This window comes from Hippopotamus amphibius, chromosome 11 (genome assembly GCF_030028045.1).
Source record: "Hippopotamus amphibius kiboko isolate mHipAmp2 chromosome 11, mHipAmp2.hap2, whole genome shotgun sequence".
Lineage (NCBI taxonomy): Eukaryota > Metazoa > Chordata > Mammalia > Artiodactyla > Hippopotamidae > Hippopotamus > Hippopotamus amphibius.
This window is the reverse complement of record NC_080196.1, coordinates 87,118,768-87,137,897: the sequence shown is the minus strand read 5'-3', so window position 1 is coordinate 87,137,897 and position 19,130 is coordinate 87,118,768. Positions and strand designations below refer to the sequence as shown.

At 39.2% G+C, this 19,130-nt stretch overlaps 1 protein-coding gene across 1 annotated transcript in view; it reads right to left on the bottom strand.

Moving 5' to 3' along the window:
- The window catches only part of SLC14A2 (solute carrier family 14 member 2), a 58,778-nt gene extending 40,310 nt beyond the window's left edge, over window positions 1-18,468 (bottom strand). Inside the window, exons 1-3 of the mRNA XM_057698927.1 lie at window positions 18,289-18,468; window positions 2,017-2,200; window positions 851-1,040 (exon numbers count right to left, since the gene is read on the bottom strand). Coding sequence (XP_057554910.1) covers window positions 851-1,040; window positions 2,017-2,200; window positions 18,289-18,468 — 554 coding nt within the window. The remainder of the gene's footprint in view (window positions 1-850; window positions 1,041-2,016; window positions 2,201-18,288) is intronic.
- Window positions 18,469-19,130: the final 662 nt, after the last annotated feature.

Below are 19,130 nucleotides of genomic sequence, written 5' to 3'. Positions count from 1 at the left end.
AGGTACACCAAAGTCAATCAGCTGTATTTATACAGATATGCCCATATCGCCTCCCTCCCATGACTCCCTCCTGCTCTCCCTGTCCTGGCCTTCTAAGGCATCACCCATCATCCAGTTGGTCTCTGGGAGGGAGGGGGAGTGGGGGGGGGTGCTGAGAAACTACATGTCTTAACAATCACTCCAGGTGATTCTGGATCAGGAAAGTTTGGGAACCACTGGAATAACATATGGCAAAGTCTGAGGAAATGGGCCAGTTCTGTGAAATGCACTTGATGTTACTGGGCTTTGTGGCCACTGGTGCAGAGCTGGCCCCTCCCCCCAGCCTGCCCCCTTCCCAGCTCCTGTTTGTCTTATTCTCCATGCCCTCCCCTGCGCACCCCCCACCCCATGCAATACCCTCCCTTCCTCGCACCTTCCTCTCTCCCACATCAATGTTACTAGCTCAAGGCTGCCCTCTTAACACCTCCAGAGCTTAGTGAGCTCTGCCTTCTCTGAGCTCTCCAGTATGTACTGCCTTGTATTACTTTGAGACACTTCATGTCTGTTAGTCTTTTCTCCCTCAGCTAGACGGTAGGCTCCAGGAAGGAAGAGCCGCTTAAGTGTTCCTCTGCACCTACCTTCGAGGAAGTGTTTCCAGGAGGCTCTGCAGTCAAATGGAGCCTGGTGCTGTCACGTGCTGTGAGCTTAGGAGAAGTTTAATTGTGTAAAGAATTCCAGTGACATGTCCAAAGTTGCTACTCAGGAGACTGTGGTTGGCTGATACTAGGATAAGGTTGGCTGATCACTCAAGGAAACACGTCTCCACCTGTCTACTCCAAGAACCCAAGACCCCCCAGAGGGTGGAACTCACCTGTCCTGGTTCAAGACGAGGGCAGTTAAAGTTGACACCACTGTCCCCAGACCCCCAGCAATTGTCCACCAGGGATTCTGGACCAGGAGCCCTATGAAGATGATGAGCCCGCTGAGGGGGTTGTTGACAAACATCACCTGAGCGGCCCCCCTCAGAACCCAGTCTGTGAACTGGAAGGCCAGGGGCTTATCTGAAAGAGACAGGCAGAGTCATCAGCTGGTTCAGCCTGTGCTTTCCTGCTGGACCACTGGTTGGTGTGGCAACCAAGGCAGACAAGGATGCACTAGCCAGGATATTTTCCCTCCTGGTGCCCAGCCCGAGTCTCTGAGTGGCCTGACAATCGGTCCACAGTGGGTGTCAGTTCTGCTGTACAGACTGAGACGCCATGCTGAGACCAATTTAACGCTGTTCCAGTCATCAGCTTGGTTGGCAAGGAAGCCCCACGAACATTCTAAGGGAAATTTATTGGTCCAAAGGAAGATGTGGGGAGGGAAGGAAACTCTTTTTGTGTAGAGCTGTATGACTCAGTTGAGGGCTGGTATCTGAACAGCAAAGAAAGTAGTCTGGAAAAAAAAAGCTGGGAAAGAAATAATTTTAGCCCAGCTGTGAAATCAGCATCGAGTTATGTACTGACACTGAGTATTGACACACATTCTGTCTCCTTCTCTGGTTTGGTTACCAGGACAACCTATACAAGTGGGGGGCAGGTGGGGGAGGGGAGGGGAGAGGTATTTGTTGCAACATTTAGTTTAGGGAAACTAGGAGAAGAATGATGTTAAAAGGAAAGAATCTGGAAATTGGGGAGGGTGAGGCCAATATTTTCTTGGCACATAAAAAATGGCTGTGGACTAAAGTGAAGGAATGATCATTCAGTTTGTTTGAAAATGGCTTACATGTTGCGAATGTGGTTTTTCCTATATTTCTTCCATGTAGGAGTGAAGAATTTGCAAAGAACTAAAATCCGTAGAATGCACTGAATTCTGAAACTGTGGGAATTCATGTAGTAGGATACGTTACGCCCAACCAGAACCAGCTCAGGGCTGCAGCACCTCACATGTGGGGGCCCTGCTATGGGTGAGTGAGGAAACAGCTTCCTGGGTCCAAACCAGAGGGAGGGCTGGGTCCCTGGCCTGGCCTGGCTGCTTCTTCCCTAGGCACTTGCCTACCTTTCAGCCAGCTCCGGCATTCCTTCATCTCGCCTGTGAGGTAGCCCGCAGCTTGAAAGAGGCTGATGATGCCCCCTCGGCCTGCAAAGCCCCAAGGGGCTGGCCCACTTTCTCTTCTTCTACCCTCTTCATTGGGTTTTTCAATCTTCACAATGTGGCTTTCTTTGTTGGCTGACTGGAGATCCTTTCAGGAGAAGCCATGACAAAACATCAAATCATATAGCTTTTTGAGAGCAGGGGCGTTTGGGGTAGGGAAGACTGTCAGATTTTCTGATAAAGATAGAGGATCATGAGATACATAAATGTCCAGTTTGCAATGCTGTCTAGAGTGCCCCATGCAGGCCTGCTCCTCCCAGGACTTCTACGCATTCCTCATAGCAGGGTTCTTAACTTCTTGGGCTGTGGATCCCTTTTAGCAGTTTGGCAAGCCTCTGGACTTCCTTCCAGAATGTTTGTAAGTGAATAAAATAAATAAGATTGCAATGAAAGCCAATCATATTGAAATGCAGTTATCACAATACTTTAAAAAACCCGTTATGCATATAAGGGCAGCAGAGGCAACACCAATTATAAGTCCAAAGTAGTGATGAGTGCCGATTCAGGACACCTCTATAGGGTCACTCTAGCTCCGGAACTCACCATAGGCTCACCCGAGGCCTTTATTGTGACTACATCACAGCCCAACTTCTGCCTAATCCTGCTGCCTTTACTTCTCTACAAATATTGACCCCAAGGACATACCCCAGTAAACTTCTTACATCCAAATCTCCATCTCAGAGTCAGCTTTCTGGGGGAACCCAATCTGTGACAATGACAAAATCTCAGGTACTACTAATATGGCTGTTGTTCATTGCTTATGTTTATAATTAAAATAAATGCTAAAGTTCATTGGAGATTAGTGAAAATAAACATAAATTATTTTCTCCATCCAAGTTCATATCTCCCTCAATTCTGTCTATGGACACCTGGGTCAGGACTCCTTGCTCTAAAACTATACTTTCCAATATAGTAGCCAATAAGGCATGTGGCTCTTGGCACTTAAAATGTGGCTAGTCTTAATTGAGATGTGCTTGAAGTAGGTTTGGAAGGCTTAGTATGAAAAAAGAATGTGTAAAAGATCTCTTATATTTTATTTAGCCTGTGTAAAAGATCTCAGTGATACTTCATATTGATTACATATGAAAATAATGATAACATATATTCATATATTAGGCTAAATAAAATACATTATTAAGAGACCTTTTACACATTCCTTTTTTGTACTAAGTCTTCCAAACCTACTTGGAGCACATCTCAATTCAGATTAGCCACAGCTCAATATCAGAAAACCAAACAACTCAATCAAAAAACGGGCAGAAGATCTAAATAGACATTTTGCCAAGGAAGACATACAGATGGCCAAAAGGCACATAAAAGATGCTCAACATTGCTAATTATAAGAGAAATGCAAATCAAAACTACAATGAGGTATCACCTCACACCAGTCAGAATGGCCATCTTCAAAAAGTCTGTAAATAATCAATCCTGGAGAGGGTGTGGAGAAAAGGGAACCCTCCTACACTGTTGGTGGGAATGTAAATTGGTGCAGCCACTATGGAAAATAGTATGGAAGTTCCTGAAAAAGCTAAAAATAGAGCTACCATATGATTCTTCAAACCCACTCTTAGGCATATACACAGGGAAACACAATTTGAAAAGATACATGTACCCCAATGTTCATTGCAGCACTATTTACAATAGCCAAGACATGGAAACAACATAAGTGTTCACTGACAGATGAATAGATAAAGAAGATGTGGTATATTTATACAATGGAATATTACCCTGTCATAAAAAAGAATGAAATAATGCCATTTGCAGCAACATGGATGGACCTAGAGATTATCATTCTAAGTGAAGTAAGTCAGTCAGAGAAAGACAAATATATGATATCACTTATATGTGAAATCTAAAAAAAATGATACAAAGGAACTTACATACAAAACAGAAATATACCCACAGACTTAGAAAACAAACTTATGGTTACCAAGGGGGAAGGGTGGGGAGGGATCATTAGTTTGGATTAACATATATACACTACTGTATATAAAATAATCAACCAACAGGGACCTACTATATAGCACAGTGAACTATATTCAGCATATTTTAATAACCTACAAGGGAAAAAAATCTGAAAAAGAACATATGTATGTAGTGAACATATATATATATATATATATATAAAACTGAATAATAGTATGTATAGTTGTATATATAACAGAATCACTTTGTGCTAAACCTGAAACTAACAAAACATTGTAAATCAACTATACCTCAATAAAAAATAAAATATATTTTCACCTGTTTATTTTTCTTTTTTACTTTTTAAAATGTAGTTAACATAAATTTAAATTTACATGTATGGCTCATATTATGTTTCTATTGTACACTGATGGTCTACAGATTTCTCTAACCTCATCATTGCATCAAATGTCTTGAAGATGTCAGTAGATGGTAAAGTGAGGACTTCCTCAAATTCTCTCCGCCATAAAGGCAATGATAACACTGGGAAAAAATGTTCCTGAGGTGACGGATAACAGTTGAGGAAAACAAGAAGCTAATCAAAAGACTTAAAAGGAAAAACTAGGGAATGAGATGTCCAAAGGGGGCTTTAAAAGGCTTGGGCATATTGCTGTGAATCTAGAATATCTCATGCATGTGTAGGGCTTACACATGCCCAGGACAGTGTGTGTGCTCAAGAAAGACCTGAGAATCCCCTAAGCTCTCACCTCTGGCTGAATTTGAATCTCTAAGCAAGCAGAAATTAAAGGCTAGGTGGAGTTGAAAACTGCCTGGGCGAGTGTTGAAGATGCCCTAACATACACACAGATCTCCTTGGCAAAGACTGAGAGGCTTATTGATCCCAGCATTTAAGGAAATTTCTGTCCAAAACTTAGCTAAACTTTAAGCTGAGCAGAAATTTCAGTGGCTACAAATAACAAAAGAATAAAGACTTTCCAGAATTAGTCCAGAAAAGCCATTAAACAAACAAGCCATCAGCAACAAACCCTGGGAGAGGGAAGAATCTGATTTCCAGAGTTTCCACATTATTTAAGACATCCAGTTTTTTTTTTTAAACAATTATGAGACATGCAAAGAAACAAGAAAGTACGAGACAAGGAAAATAAAGCAATCAATAGGAACTGTCCCTAAGGAAGGCCAGACTTAGACAAAGATTTAAAATCACCTTAAAATATCATTAGGGAACAAAAGAAAGCCATGTTTAAAGAACTAAAGGAAAGTATGAGAAATATGAGAACAATCTCACCAAATGTAGACTATCAATAAAGAGTAAATTATAGGGACTTCCCTGGTAGTCTAGTGGTAGAGAATCTGCCTTTCAGTGCAGGGAATGTGGGTTCATTCCCTAGCTGGGGAACTAAGATCCAACATGCTGCAGGGCAACTAAGCGTGCGTGCTCTGGAGCCTGCGCCACAATTAGAGAGAAGCCCGCACACCGCAACAAAGAGCCCATGTGCAGCAACGAAAGATCCCAAGTGCTGCAACTAAGACCTGGTGCAGCCAAAAATAAATAAATAAATAAATGAATGCATAAATAAATAAATATTTAAATTTTTTAAATTTACTTACTAGTAAATTTAAAAAAGAGTACAAACTATTAAAAAAAAGAGGAAACTATAAAAATGAAACAAATAGAAATTCCGAAGTTGAAAGGCATAAAAATGGAAATGGAAAAGTTTGCTAGAGGGGCTCAACAGCATCTTGGAGCAATCAGAAGAAAGAATCAGAAAGCCTAAAGGCAAGTCAATTAAGATTGTCCAATCTGAGGAACAGAAAGAAAACAGAAAGATGAAAAATGAACACAGCCTCAGAGACCTGTGGGACACCACCAAGTGTACCACCATATGCACAATGGATGTTCCAGAAGGTGAGAAGAGAGAGGGGCAGGAATATTTGAAAACCTCCCAAATTTTATGAAAATCAGTAATAGACACATCAAGTTCAACAAACTTCCAATAGGATAAACTCAAAGAGATCTTCACTTAGACATATCATAAACTATTAAAAGTCAAAGACAAGAGTAATTTTGTATAGACTCTTGAAAGCAGCAAGAGGGGATCAAGTCATTACATACAAGAAATCCTCAGTAGAATTAACACCTGATTTCAGAAACCATGGAGGCCAGCAGGCAGTGAAATGATATATTGAAAGTGCTGAAAGAAAGACTGTCAATCAAGAATTCTATATTTAGCTAAACACTTTTTTAAAAATGAAAGAGAGGGAGAGAAAAGATGGCGGCGAAGTAGAGAGACGTGGAGTGAATCCCTCTCCACAGATGCATTGGGAATGCACGGAAGGACGCAGTCATTCCCACAGAGAACCAGCTGAACACCAGCAGACCGCCTCGGACACCAGAAAGGGCTGCGGGGAGCCCGATATAGCCGGTAGGGAGGCATCTACGAGGGCTCAAAGAGGGTGAAGCGGTGGAGCTGTGGCAGACGGGAGGGAGTGAGAAACATACGGAGGGTCCGCAGTGCAGCTCAGCGTTCCCGGACCGAGACATCCATCCGCGGCTGAACGGAGGGTCCAGGAGCGGGAGCGTGGGAACCAGAGAGCTGGGTCAGGGCGAGAAACATTGTTGCCGGTAGGGTGACGGACTGAGAGGACAGGAGGGAGGAGGTCCGCGGAGAGGAGTGCCCGTCCCTGAGAGCTGCCCGGCCATGATGGTGGCTGGAGGCTGCAGGCTCACGGGCTGGGGGTGGGGGGTGGGGAGGAGCTGCGCAAGTAGCCTCTCTCTGTCTTTCGGCGCCTCTGCAACAGGCAGTGGAGAGACGCCCTGCGGGCCACCTAAGGCGCTCAGGGATAACAAGCACTCTCAGGCGCTCGGGCGGGGCTAGATTAAAACCCCTTGCAAGGCCAGCAGCAGGGAGGCTGCCGAGAGAAAAAAAAAAAAAAAAAAACAGCATCAAAAAGAAAAAAACCCCGAGAGAGGCCCAACTCTAAGACTTTCTGTTTATGCCTGAGCCACCAGAGCCCTCTGCAACAGGCACCTCCAAGCCTGACTGAAACAACAGTGCACCACTGCTCACTCACTCCCAGGAGAAGGAGCCACTATTGTACCCTCTCCCTCCCCACACACCGAGGCTTACAGACGAACAATAAAGGAACCTCTGCTGGTCACAGAATAACGCAAAAAAAAAAAACCCAAGGCAAGGAGAAGGACACTTACAGCTGAGACACTAAGGAAACGGAAATAGTAGTATCAATACCTATTGAACTGGTCCATTCTGGGATCAGTTCTGGATTTTTTTTTTTTTCTTTCTCTCTCTCTCTTTTTTTTTTTTTTTTTTTTTTGATTTATTAAATACGCTCTTAGCCCTAAGGGATCTGCAAGTTTTATAACATAATTTTTTAATGATATTTTTTATTCTTTTTTTTTTTTTGTTTTTTGCCTTTTTATATACTTCTATATGTAGCTAAGTTTTTGGTAGTACAGACAAAATATCTCTCATACTTTCCTTTCGTCCCTATCTTTTATACATTTCTATTCCTTTCTTTTTATTTGCATATTTCCAACCACATTACGCTCTTCTGTTCCCCTTTCTTCCAGCCTTTTTAAGTTTATTTTATCTTAACATACTTATAAGCAACACTATCGATCTGCTCAGACTCCTTGCTTTATTCTCCAGATGACGCACTGCCTTGGTATTTAATATTAAGCTTTTGTCTTTATCTTAGTTCTTAGTACAGTTATCTAATTACATTCTGAGAATCTCCATTCTCTCTGGTGGTACTCCAGTTCTTTTCTATATTTGATCCTAGCTTACAAAATCTCCCTGGATTGATGTTTGTATGTGTAGGGTATTATTTGTTGTTTGTTTGCTTTTGCTTTTGTCTCTGATTTGTTCTGTTTCAGTTGTCAATTTCTGTTGGGTTTCTCTTTGAATATCTGATAGCACACTGGGGTTCTGTCAGGTCTTTCTAGAGCCTTATGTCCTAACGGATTCAGTAACTGTGTGTCTTATACATGTATGTGTTCCCTAGACTTAATATTCATTTAATCCAATACTTGGACATTAGTCTGAGGCTTGGACAGTCTTCTATAAACACCTGTATCGCCAGGACAAGCAACCCCAAAAGTTTGGACAACCATGAGGAAACAAAGAAACACCATGCAGGCAAAGGAGCAGGAAAAAAACCCACAAGACCAAATAAATGAAGAGGAAATAGGAAAAATGCCTGAAAAAGAATTTAGAGTAATGATAGTCAAAATGATACAAAATCTGGATAACAAAATAGAGAAAGTACAAGAAACAGTTCATAAGAACTCAGAAAAACAAACAGCAATGGATAACAAAATAACTGAAATTAAAAATACTCTAGATGCTATAACCAGCAGAATGACTGAGGCAGAAGAACGAATAAGTGAATTGGAAGATAGAATGGGGGAAATAACTGCCACAGAGCAGGAAAAAGAAAAAAGAATAAAAAGATTAGAAGACAGTCTCAGAGACCTCAGTGATAACCTTAAACGTACCAACATTCGAATTATAGGCATCCCAGAAGAAGAAGAAAACAAGAAAGGGTCTGAGAAAATATTTGAAGAGGTTATAGTGGAAAACTTCCCCAACATGGGAAAGGAAATAATGAACCAAGTCCAAGAAGCACAGAGAGTCCCATACAGAATAAACCCAAGGAGAAATACACCAAGACACATATTAATCAAACTAACGACAATTAAACACAAAGAAAAAATATTAAAAGCAGCAAGAGAAAAGCAACAAACAACATATAAGGGAAAACCCATAAGGATTACAGCTGACCTTTCTACAGAAACTCTGCAGGCCAGAAGGGAATGGCAGGATATACTGAAAGTCCTGAAAGAGAGAAACCTACAGCCAAGAATACTCTACCCAGCAAGAATCTCATTCAGATTTGAGGGAGAAATCAAAAGCTTTCCAGACAAGCAAAAATTAAGAGAATTCAGCACCACCAAACCAGCCTTACAACAAGTGCTAAAGGAACTTCTCTAAGTAGGAAATACAAGAAAAGGAAAACACCTACAAATACAAACCCAAAACAATTCAGAAATTGGTAATTGGAACACACATGTCAATAATCACTTTAAATGTAAATGGATTAAATGCTCCAACCAAAAGACACAGACTGGCTGAATGGATACAAAAACAAGACCCTTCTATATGCTGCCTACAAGAAACCCACTTCAGACCAAGGGATACATATAGACTGAAAGTGAAGGGATGGAAAAAGATATTCCATGCAAATGGAAGTCAAAAGAAAGCTGGAGTAGCAATACTCATATCAGACAAATTAGACTTGAAAGTAAAGACTATTAAAAAAGACAAGGAAGGACACTACATAATGATCAAGGGATCCATTCAAGAAGAACATATCACAATGGTAAATATCTATGCCCCCAATATAGGAGCACCTCAATACATAAGGCAAATGCTAACAGCTATAAAAGGGGACATCGACAGGAACACAATAATAGTGGGAGACTTGAACACCCCACTTACATCAATGGACAGATCATCCAAACAGAAAATAAATAAGGACACACAAGCTTTAAATGACACATTAGACCATCTCGACTTAACTGATATTTATAGGACATTCCATCCAAAAACGACAGACTACACTTTCTTCTCAAGTGCACACGGAACATTTTCCAGGATAGATCACATCTTGGGTCACAAATCAAACCTCAGCAAATTCAAGAAAATTGAAATCATATCAAGCATCTTCTCAGACCACAATGCCATGAGACTAGATATCAATTACAGGAAAAAAACTGCAAAAAATACAAACACATGGAGGCTAAACAATTCACTCTTAAACAACCAAGGAATCACTACAGAAATCAAAGAGGAAATCAAAAAATATCTAGAAACAAATGACAATGAAAACACGACAACCCAAAACCTATGGGATGCAGCAAAAGCAGTTCTAAGAGGGAAGTTTATAGCAATACAGTCCTACCTTAAGAAACAAGAAAATTATCGAATAAACAACCTAACCTTACACCTAAAACAACTAGAGAAAGAAGAACAAAGAAACCCCAAAGGGAGCAGAAGGAAAGAAAGCATAAAGATCAGAGCAGAAATAAATGAAAAAGAAAGGAAAGAAACCATAAGAAAAATAAATAAAACTAAAAGTTGGTTCTTTGAGAAGATTAACAAAATTGATAAACCATTAGCCAGACTCATCAAGAAAAAAAGGGAGAAGATGCAAATCAACAGAATTAGAAATGAAAAAGGAGAAGTCACAACGGACACCTCAGAAATACAAAACATCATGAGAGACTACTACAAGCAACTATATGCCAATCAATTGGATAACCTGAAAGAAATGGATACATTCTTAGAAAAATACAATCTTCCAAGACTGAACCAGGCAGAAATAGAAACCATGAACAGACCAATCACAAGTACAGAAATTGAGGCAGTGATTAAAAATCTCCCAACACACAAAAGCCCAGGACCAGATGGGTTCACAGGCGAATTCTATCAAACGTTTCGAGAAGAGTTAACACCTATCCTTCTCAAACTCTTCCAAAATATTGCAGAAGGCGGAACACTCCCAAACTCATTCTACGAGGCCACCATCACCCTGATACCAAAACCAGGCAAAGATGTCACAAAAAAAGAAAACTACAGACCAATATCACTGATGAATATAGATGCAAAAATCCTCAACAAAATACTAGCTAACAGACTCCAACAGCACATTAAAAAAATCATACACCATGATCAAGTGGGGTTTATCCCTGGGATGCAAGGTTTCTTCAATATACACAAATCAATCAACGTGATACATCATATCAACAAATTGAAGGATAAAAACCATATGATCATTTCAATAGATGCAGAAAAAGCTTTTGACAGAGTTCAACATCCATTTATGATAAAAGCTCTCCAGAAAATGGGCATAGAAGGAAATTACTTCAACATAATAAAAGCCATATATGAAAAACCAAAAGCCAACATCGTTCTCAACGGGGAAAAACTGGAAGAATTCCCTCTAAGAACAGGAACAAGACAAGGGTGTCCACTCTCACCACTATTATTCAACATAGTTTTGGAAGTTTTAGCCACAGCAATCAGAGAAGAAAAAGAAATAAAAGGAATCCAAATTGGAAAAGAAGAAGTAAAATTGCCACTCTTTGCAGATGACATGATATTATATATAGAAAAGCCTAAAGACTCTACCAGAAAACTGCTAGCACTAATTGATGAGTTTAGTAAAGTAGCAGGATACAAAATTAATGCACAGAAATCTCTTGCATTCCTATACACTAACAACGGAAGAGCAGAAAGAGAAATTAAGGAAACTCTCCCATTCACCATTGCAACCAAAAGAATCAAATACCTAGGAATAAACCTGCCTAAGGAGGCAAAAGATCTGTATGCAGAAAACTTTAAGACATTGATGAAAGAAATCAAAGACGACACAAACAGATGGAGGGACATACCATGTTCCTGGATTGGAAGAATCAACATCGTGAAAATGTCTGTACTACCCAAAGAAATTTACAGATTCCATGCAATCCCGATCAAATTACCAATGGCATTTTTCACAGAACTAGAGCAAGAAATCTTATGATTTGTATGGAAACGCAAAAGACCCCGAATAGCCAAAGCAATCTTGAGAAGGAAAAATGGAGTTGGTGGAATCAGGCTTCCTGACTTCAAACTATACTACAAGGCCATAGTGATCAAGACAGTATGGTACTGGCACAAAAACAGAAAGGACGATCAATGGAATAGAATAGAGAACTCAGAAGTAAGCCCAAACACATATGGGCACCTTATCTTTGACAAAGGAGGCACGAGTATACAATGGAAAAAAGACAGCCTCTTCAATAAGTGGTGCTGGGAAAATTGGACAGCAACATGTCAAAGAATGAAATTAGAACACTTCCTAACACCATACACAAAAATAAACTCCAAGTGGATTAAAGACCTACATGTAAGGCCAGACACTATCAAACTCCTAGAGGAAAACATAGGCAGAACACTCTATGACATACATCAAAGCAACATCCTTTTTGACCCACCTCCTAGAATCAGGGAAATAAAAATCAAGAATAAACGAATGGGACCTCATGAAACTTAAAAGCTTTTGCACAGCAAAAGAAACCATAAACAAGACTAAAAGGCAACCCTCAGAATGGGAAAAAATAATTGCCTATGAAACAACGGACAAAGGATTAACCTCCAAAATATACAAGCAGCTCATGCAGCTTCATACCAAAAAAGCAAATAACCCAATCCACAAATGGGCAGAAGACCTAAATAGACATTTCTCCAAAGAAGACATACAGATGGCCAACAAACACATGAAAAGATGCTCAACATCACTCATCATCAGAGAAATGCAAGTCAAAGCCACAATGAGGTATCACCTCACACCCATCAGAATGGCCATCATCACAAAGTCTGGAAACCACAAATGTTGGAGAGGGTGTGGAGAAAAGGGAACTCTCCTGCACTGTTGGTGGGACTGTAAGTTGGTACAGCCACTATGGAAAACAATTTGGAGGTTCCTTCAAAAACTACACATAGAACTACCATATGATCCAGTAATCCCACTCCTGGGCATATACCCAAAGAAAACCATAATCTCAAAAGAAACTTGTACCATAATGTTTATTGCAGCACTCTTTACAATAGCCAGGACATGGAAGCAACCTAAATGCCCATCAACAAATGAATGGATACAGAAGATGTGGCATATATATACAATGGAATATTACTCAGCTATAAAAAGGGATTAGATGGAGCTATATGTCATGAGGTGGATAGAACTACAATCTGTCATACATAGTGAAGTAAGTCAGAAAGAGAAAGACAAATATTGTATGCTAACTCACATATACGGAATCTAAAAATGGTACTGATGAACTCAGTGACAAGAATAAGGATGCAGATACAGAGAATGGACTGGAGAACTCGAGGTATGGGAGGGGGCGGGGGGTGAAGGGGAAACTGAGACGAAGCGAGAGAGTAGCAGAGACATATATATACTACCAACTGTAAAATAGTCAGTGGGAAGTTGTTGTATAACAAAGGGAGTCCAACTCAAGGATGGAAGATGCGTTAGAGGACTGGGGCAGGGAGGGTGGGGGGGACTTGAGGGGGGGGAGTCAAGGAAGGGAGGGAATACGGGGATATGTGTATAAAAACAGATGATTGAACCTGGTGTACCCCCAAAAAAATAAAAAAAAAAAACAAATAAAAAATAATTGACATTAAAAAAAAATGAAAGAGAAATTAAGACATTCTGAGATAAATGAAAACTGAGAATTTATTGCTAGTAGACCTGCCTACAAGAAATATTAAAATGAGTCCTTCAGGCTGATATGAAAGGATGCTTGTATCTCAAGAAGAAATAAAGAGCGTTGGTAAACGTAACTACACAGGTAAATATAATAGACAATATAAATGTATTTTGGTAATTCTCTTTTGCCCCTTATGATGTAAAAGACAACTTCATAAAACAATTGTAAGTCTGTGTTGAGGGTCATACAATGTATAAAGATGTAATTGGTATGACAATAATAGCACAAAGGAGATGGGGATAGAGCTACATAGGAATACAGCTTTTGGATAATATTGTAATTAAGTTGGTTTTAATCCAAACCAGATTGTTATAAATTAGGATGTTTAACTTTAATATCCAGGGCAACTACTCAGAAAATAACTAAAAACATACAGAAAATGATGACAGAATAATTAAAATACACTAGAAAATATCCATTTAAGACAAAGGTGGCAGTAGTGAAATAATAGAGAAACAGAGATGATATGACATATAGAAAACAAATAGCAAAATGGCAGGCATAAGTCCTACCTTATCAGTAACCACATTAAATGTAAATGGATTACACACTTCAATTAAAAGACAGAAATTGGCAGAATGGAATTTAAAAAGTTATACAATTATATCTTGTCTACAAGAGACACACTTTATATTCAAATATGTAAATAGATTGTAAGGATGGAAAAAGATACATTGTGCAAACCATTATCAAAAAAAAAAAAAGCTGGAGTGACTATACTAAGACTGGCAAAACAGACCTTTTACTAAGACAAAAAATTATTACTAGAGAGTAAGGAAGACAATTTTAAGGATAAAAGGATCAATCTATCAAGAAGATATAAGAATTAGAAACACCTACATGTCTAACAACAAAGCCCCCAAATATACGAAGCAAGAGTTGGCAGAATTGAAGGGAGGAAAAGTCAATTCAATAATAATACTTGGAGAGTTCCATACACCACTTGAAAAAATGGATAGGGTAACTAGACAGAAGATCAAGGAAATAGAAGATCTGAACAACACTATAAACTAACTAGGCCTAACAGACATCCACAGAACACTTCACCCAACAATAGCAGATGCATATTTTCTAGCACACATAGAAACTTCTCCAATACAGACCATGCTAGGCCATAAAATACGTAAAACATTTTTGCTGATAAAAATATTAGTAAAGGGACTGAAATCATACACAATATGTCCTCTGGTCACAATGGAGTGAAATTAGAAATCAAACATAGAAGGATATTTGGAAAATATGTGGAAATTAAACAACATACTCCTAAATAATCCATGGATCAAAGAGGAAACCAGGAAATATTTTGAGATGAATGAAAACAAAACCACAACATACCAAAACTTATGGGATGCAGCTAAATCAGTGCATAGAGTAAAAGTTATAAATACCTACATTAAAAAAAGGAGAAATATCTCAACAACCTAGCCTTTTATTTTAAGAAACTAGAAAAATAACAGCAAATTAAACCCAAAGCAAGTAGAAGGAAGGAAATAATAAAGATTATAGTGAAAATAAATGCAACAGGGAATAGAAAAACAATACAAAAATCAATGAAACTAAAAGTTGGTTCTTTGAAAAGATTGAAATTGACAATCTTTAAACTAGTTTGAAAAAGAAAAAAAAAGAGAAGATTGAAATTACTAGAATCAGAAATGAAATCAGGGACATTACTACCAACCTTAAAGAAATAAAAAGGATTATAAGTGGATTACAAAGAAATGAATAATTGTACACTAACAAATTAGATAACCTAGATGAGCTGTATAAATTCTCAGAAAGACACAATTTACCAAAGTTGACTCAGGGTGAAATAGAAAATCTGAATTGATTCATAAGAAAGTAAAGCAACTGAATTAGTTAAAAACCAAACCAAACCAAACCAAACCAAAATTTCCCACAAAGAAAAACCCAAGTCTGGATGGCTTCACTTGTGAATTGTACCAAATGTATAAAGGGTTAATACCAATATCTTCCAAAGAATAGAAGAGAAGAGAACACTTCTTAATACATTCTATGAGGCTAGTATTATCCTGATATCAAAACCAGACAAAGTCATCACAAGAAAGAAAACTACAGATTAATATGCTTTATGAATATAGATGCAAAAATCCTTAACAAAATATTAGCAAAACAAATCCAGCAGGACATAAAAAAGATTATGATCAAAAGAGAACTCTAAGAATTTGAGACTGTTTCAACCTATAAAAACTATCAATAGAATAAATGTCTGCTAGAATAAAGAAAAAACCTCACGTGATTATCTCAATAGACACAGCAAAACCATTTGAAAAATTCAACACTTTCCTGATAAAAAACAATCAACAAACTAGGAATAGAAGGGAAGTTCCTCAACTGAATAGTGAAAACCTACAGCTAATATCAAAATTAATGGCGAAAGACCCAATGCTGTCCCTCTAAGGTCAGCAACAAGACAAAGATGTGTCCTCTTGTCACTACTATTCAATGTTGTACTGGAAGTTCTAGCCAGAGGAATTAGGTAAGAAAAAAACAGACAAAAGGGACCCTTATTGGAAAGAAAGAATTTGAAGTATCTCTATTTGAAGACAGCACATCCTTTTATGTGGAAAATCCTTAAGGAATCTACAAAAAAAAACTATTAGAGATAATGAATGAGTTCAGCAAGTTTGCAGGATATATGAGCAATATACAAAAACAAATTTTATTTCTATACATTGGCAATGAACAATCCAAAGATAAGATTAAGAAAATGATTATATTTATGTAGCATGAAAAAGAATCAAATATTTTGGAATGAATTTAACAAAAGAGGTGCAAGACTGTACACTAAAAACTACAAAACATCATTGAAATAAATTAAATACAATAAAGGAAAGATAACCTATGTTCACAGACCGAAAGACTTAATCTTGTTAAGATGACAATATTCTCCAAATTGATCTATAGATTTAATGCAATCCCTATGAAAATGCCAGTTGCCTTTTTATTTTTATTTTATTTTTTTGCAGAAATTGAAAGTTGGGTCCTAAAATTCATGTGGAAATTCAAGGATCTCAGAATAGATACAACAATCTTGAAAAAGAAGAACAAAGTTGGAGAACGCATACTTCTTGATTTCAAAACTTACTACAAATCTACAGTGATCAAGGAGGTGTGGTATTGCCACAAGGATAAATGTACAAATAAGTTCAATAGAAATGGGAGTCCAGAAACAAACTCATACATTTATGGTCAACTGATTGTTGATAGGAATATCAAGACAATTCAATGCAGGAAGAATAATCTTTTTAACAAATGGTGCTGGGACAAGTGGATATCCTCTTGTTAAAATATTGAAACTGGACCCCTACTTAATATATACAGAAAGTAACTCAGAATGGAAAAAAGACTTACATGTAAGTGCTAAAACTATAAAACCCTTAGATTAAAACATTGGAGGAAATCTTTGTGACCTTGGATAAGAGAATGGTTCCTTGGATATGACACCAAAAGCATAAGCAATCAAAGAAAACATAGATAAATTGGACTTAGAATTAAATCTCTGTGCTTCTAAGGACACTATTAAGAAAGTGAAAAGACAACCCACGGAGTGGGAAAAATTATTTGCAAATTATATATCTGGAAAGGATCTAATATTCAGAATATAAAAAGAATGATTATAGCTTCACAATAAAAAGAGAAATAACCCAATTTAAAAAATGGGCAAAGGATTTGAAAAGACATTTTCTAAAGAAGGTACACAAGTGGCCACTAAGCACATAAAAAGATGTTCAACATCATTTGCCTTTAGGGAAATGCTCATCAAAATCACAAGATGCCACTTCATACTCACCTAGGCTGTAATAAAAAAGACAACAACACATTTTGGTGAGGAGGTGGAGTGGCATGGTGTGTACATTGCCGGTGAGAATATACACTAAAGCAACCACTTTGGAAAACAGTTTGGCAGTTCCTTAAGATGTTAAACAGAGATTTACCATGTGACCCAGAAATACCACTTCTAGGTATGTACCCCAGAAAAATAAAAACATGTGTCCACACAAAACCTTCTACACCGATGCTTATAGCAGCATTACTACTTTTACAGTCCAAAGCAGAAACAACGCGAATGTCCATCAACTGATACCTGGATAAATAAAATATGGCATATTCATACAATGACATTATTTGGCCATAAAAATGAACGATTTACTGAAAGAACCCAAAAACATTATGCTAAATGAAAGAAACCAGTCACAAAAGCCCACGTATTATATGGTTCCATTTATATGAAATGTGCAGAATAGGCAAATCCATAGGGACAGAAAGCAGATGGGTGGTTGCCAGGGGCTGGGGGCAGGATGAAATGAGGGCTGACTGCTAAGGACTATGGGTTTTCTTTTTGAGGTGATAAAAATATTCTGGAATCAGATAATGATGATGTTTGTGCAACTTTGTAAATACGCTAAAAATCAGTGTAATGCATACTTTAAAGGTGTGAATTTTATGGTACCTGAATTACGTCTCATTAAAAAACCTTAGCAGCCTTGGGTCCTCTTCCACTGAATTGGTAGCTAGCCAGGCTGCCTCTGTGCTGCTGGGTCCAAGGAGTGTTAAAGGCCTGTGTTTGAATGAGGGCTTCCTTCTGGAGATGCTATGGTAATTCAAGGGAGCAGGTGTAAGGAGAAAGATTTGGGGGGCTGGTCGGAAGACTGGTATGTGTGCGTGCCTTCTCTACTTGTCCTGAAAATCATGTCGCACGCAGAGCCACATTTTCCATCTCAGGCCAAGTAGGGCTGGTTGGGGGTGTGAGTATGCATGGGGGGGCAGAATCTCCCCAGTGGTGGCAATTCCATGGTGTTAGGTCACATGTGCTTGGAGAGCAGCATCCTTCTACACCCTTCTTCCCACCCCCGACTGGGAAACATCCTGGGAGGGACATTCCTCACCTTTTCTTTAGGCATTTCCAGGAGGGGCAGGGCCGGGTGTGTGTCCTGGGGGCTTGAGGGCCAGCTAGGGCTGGTAAACTCTGACTCGTAGAGTTTGTATCTACTGGAAAGAGGCCCTGCCAGGAGAGGGCTGCTCTGGGTGTGAGCATCAGACATCTCTTTCATGTGGTGGCTGTTCATTGGTCCCGCGACTGGTGAAAGGAAAGGGAAAGAACAGGTGAGTCAGGATGTGGCCCCAGGGACTTGACCAAGGCTGGATGGAGGCCCCAGGAGGTCTGAACTCTGTCCTGACACAAGGGACCTACTGCTTCAGTCACTTGTGCCACCAGCGGGGCCTGGGGCCATTCCTCCACCCACACGACCTGTACCTTTCAAAATCCCCCCATTCTTCCAAGTCCAGAAGAAAGTCCATTTCTGCTCTGCAGATTTCCCTGACCACCCAGTTAGAAGAGGTCTCTTTTTTTTCTGATCACTAAAACATTTTTTCTCCACCTCTTATATAGTCCATTGTACTCTCTTGCTGTGGTAATTAGTTGTACATATATTTTCCCTTTGATACATACATGTGTATCTGGGTCTCCCAACTGAGTGGGGGTCTAAGAGAAATGTATTTTCTTAGTTGCCATGCAGCTTATATTGCTGACAATTGGCAGGCCGTGACCTCTCTCCCCTCTGCCCTCAGTGCCCTTTCCAGCTCCTCCCCCCTTCCCTTAGCCAGGAAGCAGCTCTCCTATGATCAGCTGGGGGCTGTGTGCACCGGTGCCTCCATGTGGGGCTCCTTTTCTTTTCACCACTGGGCCAGGGCTATGCCAGGACTTGGTTTTAGAGCAACCTCTGCCCAA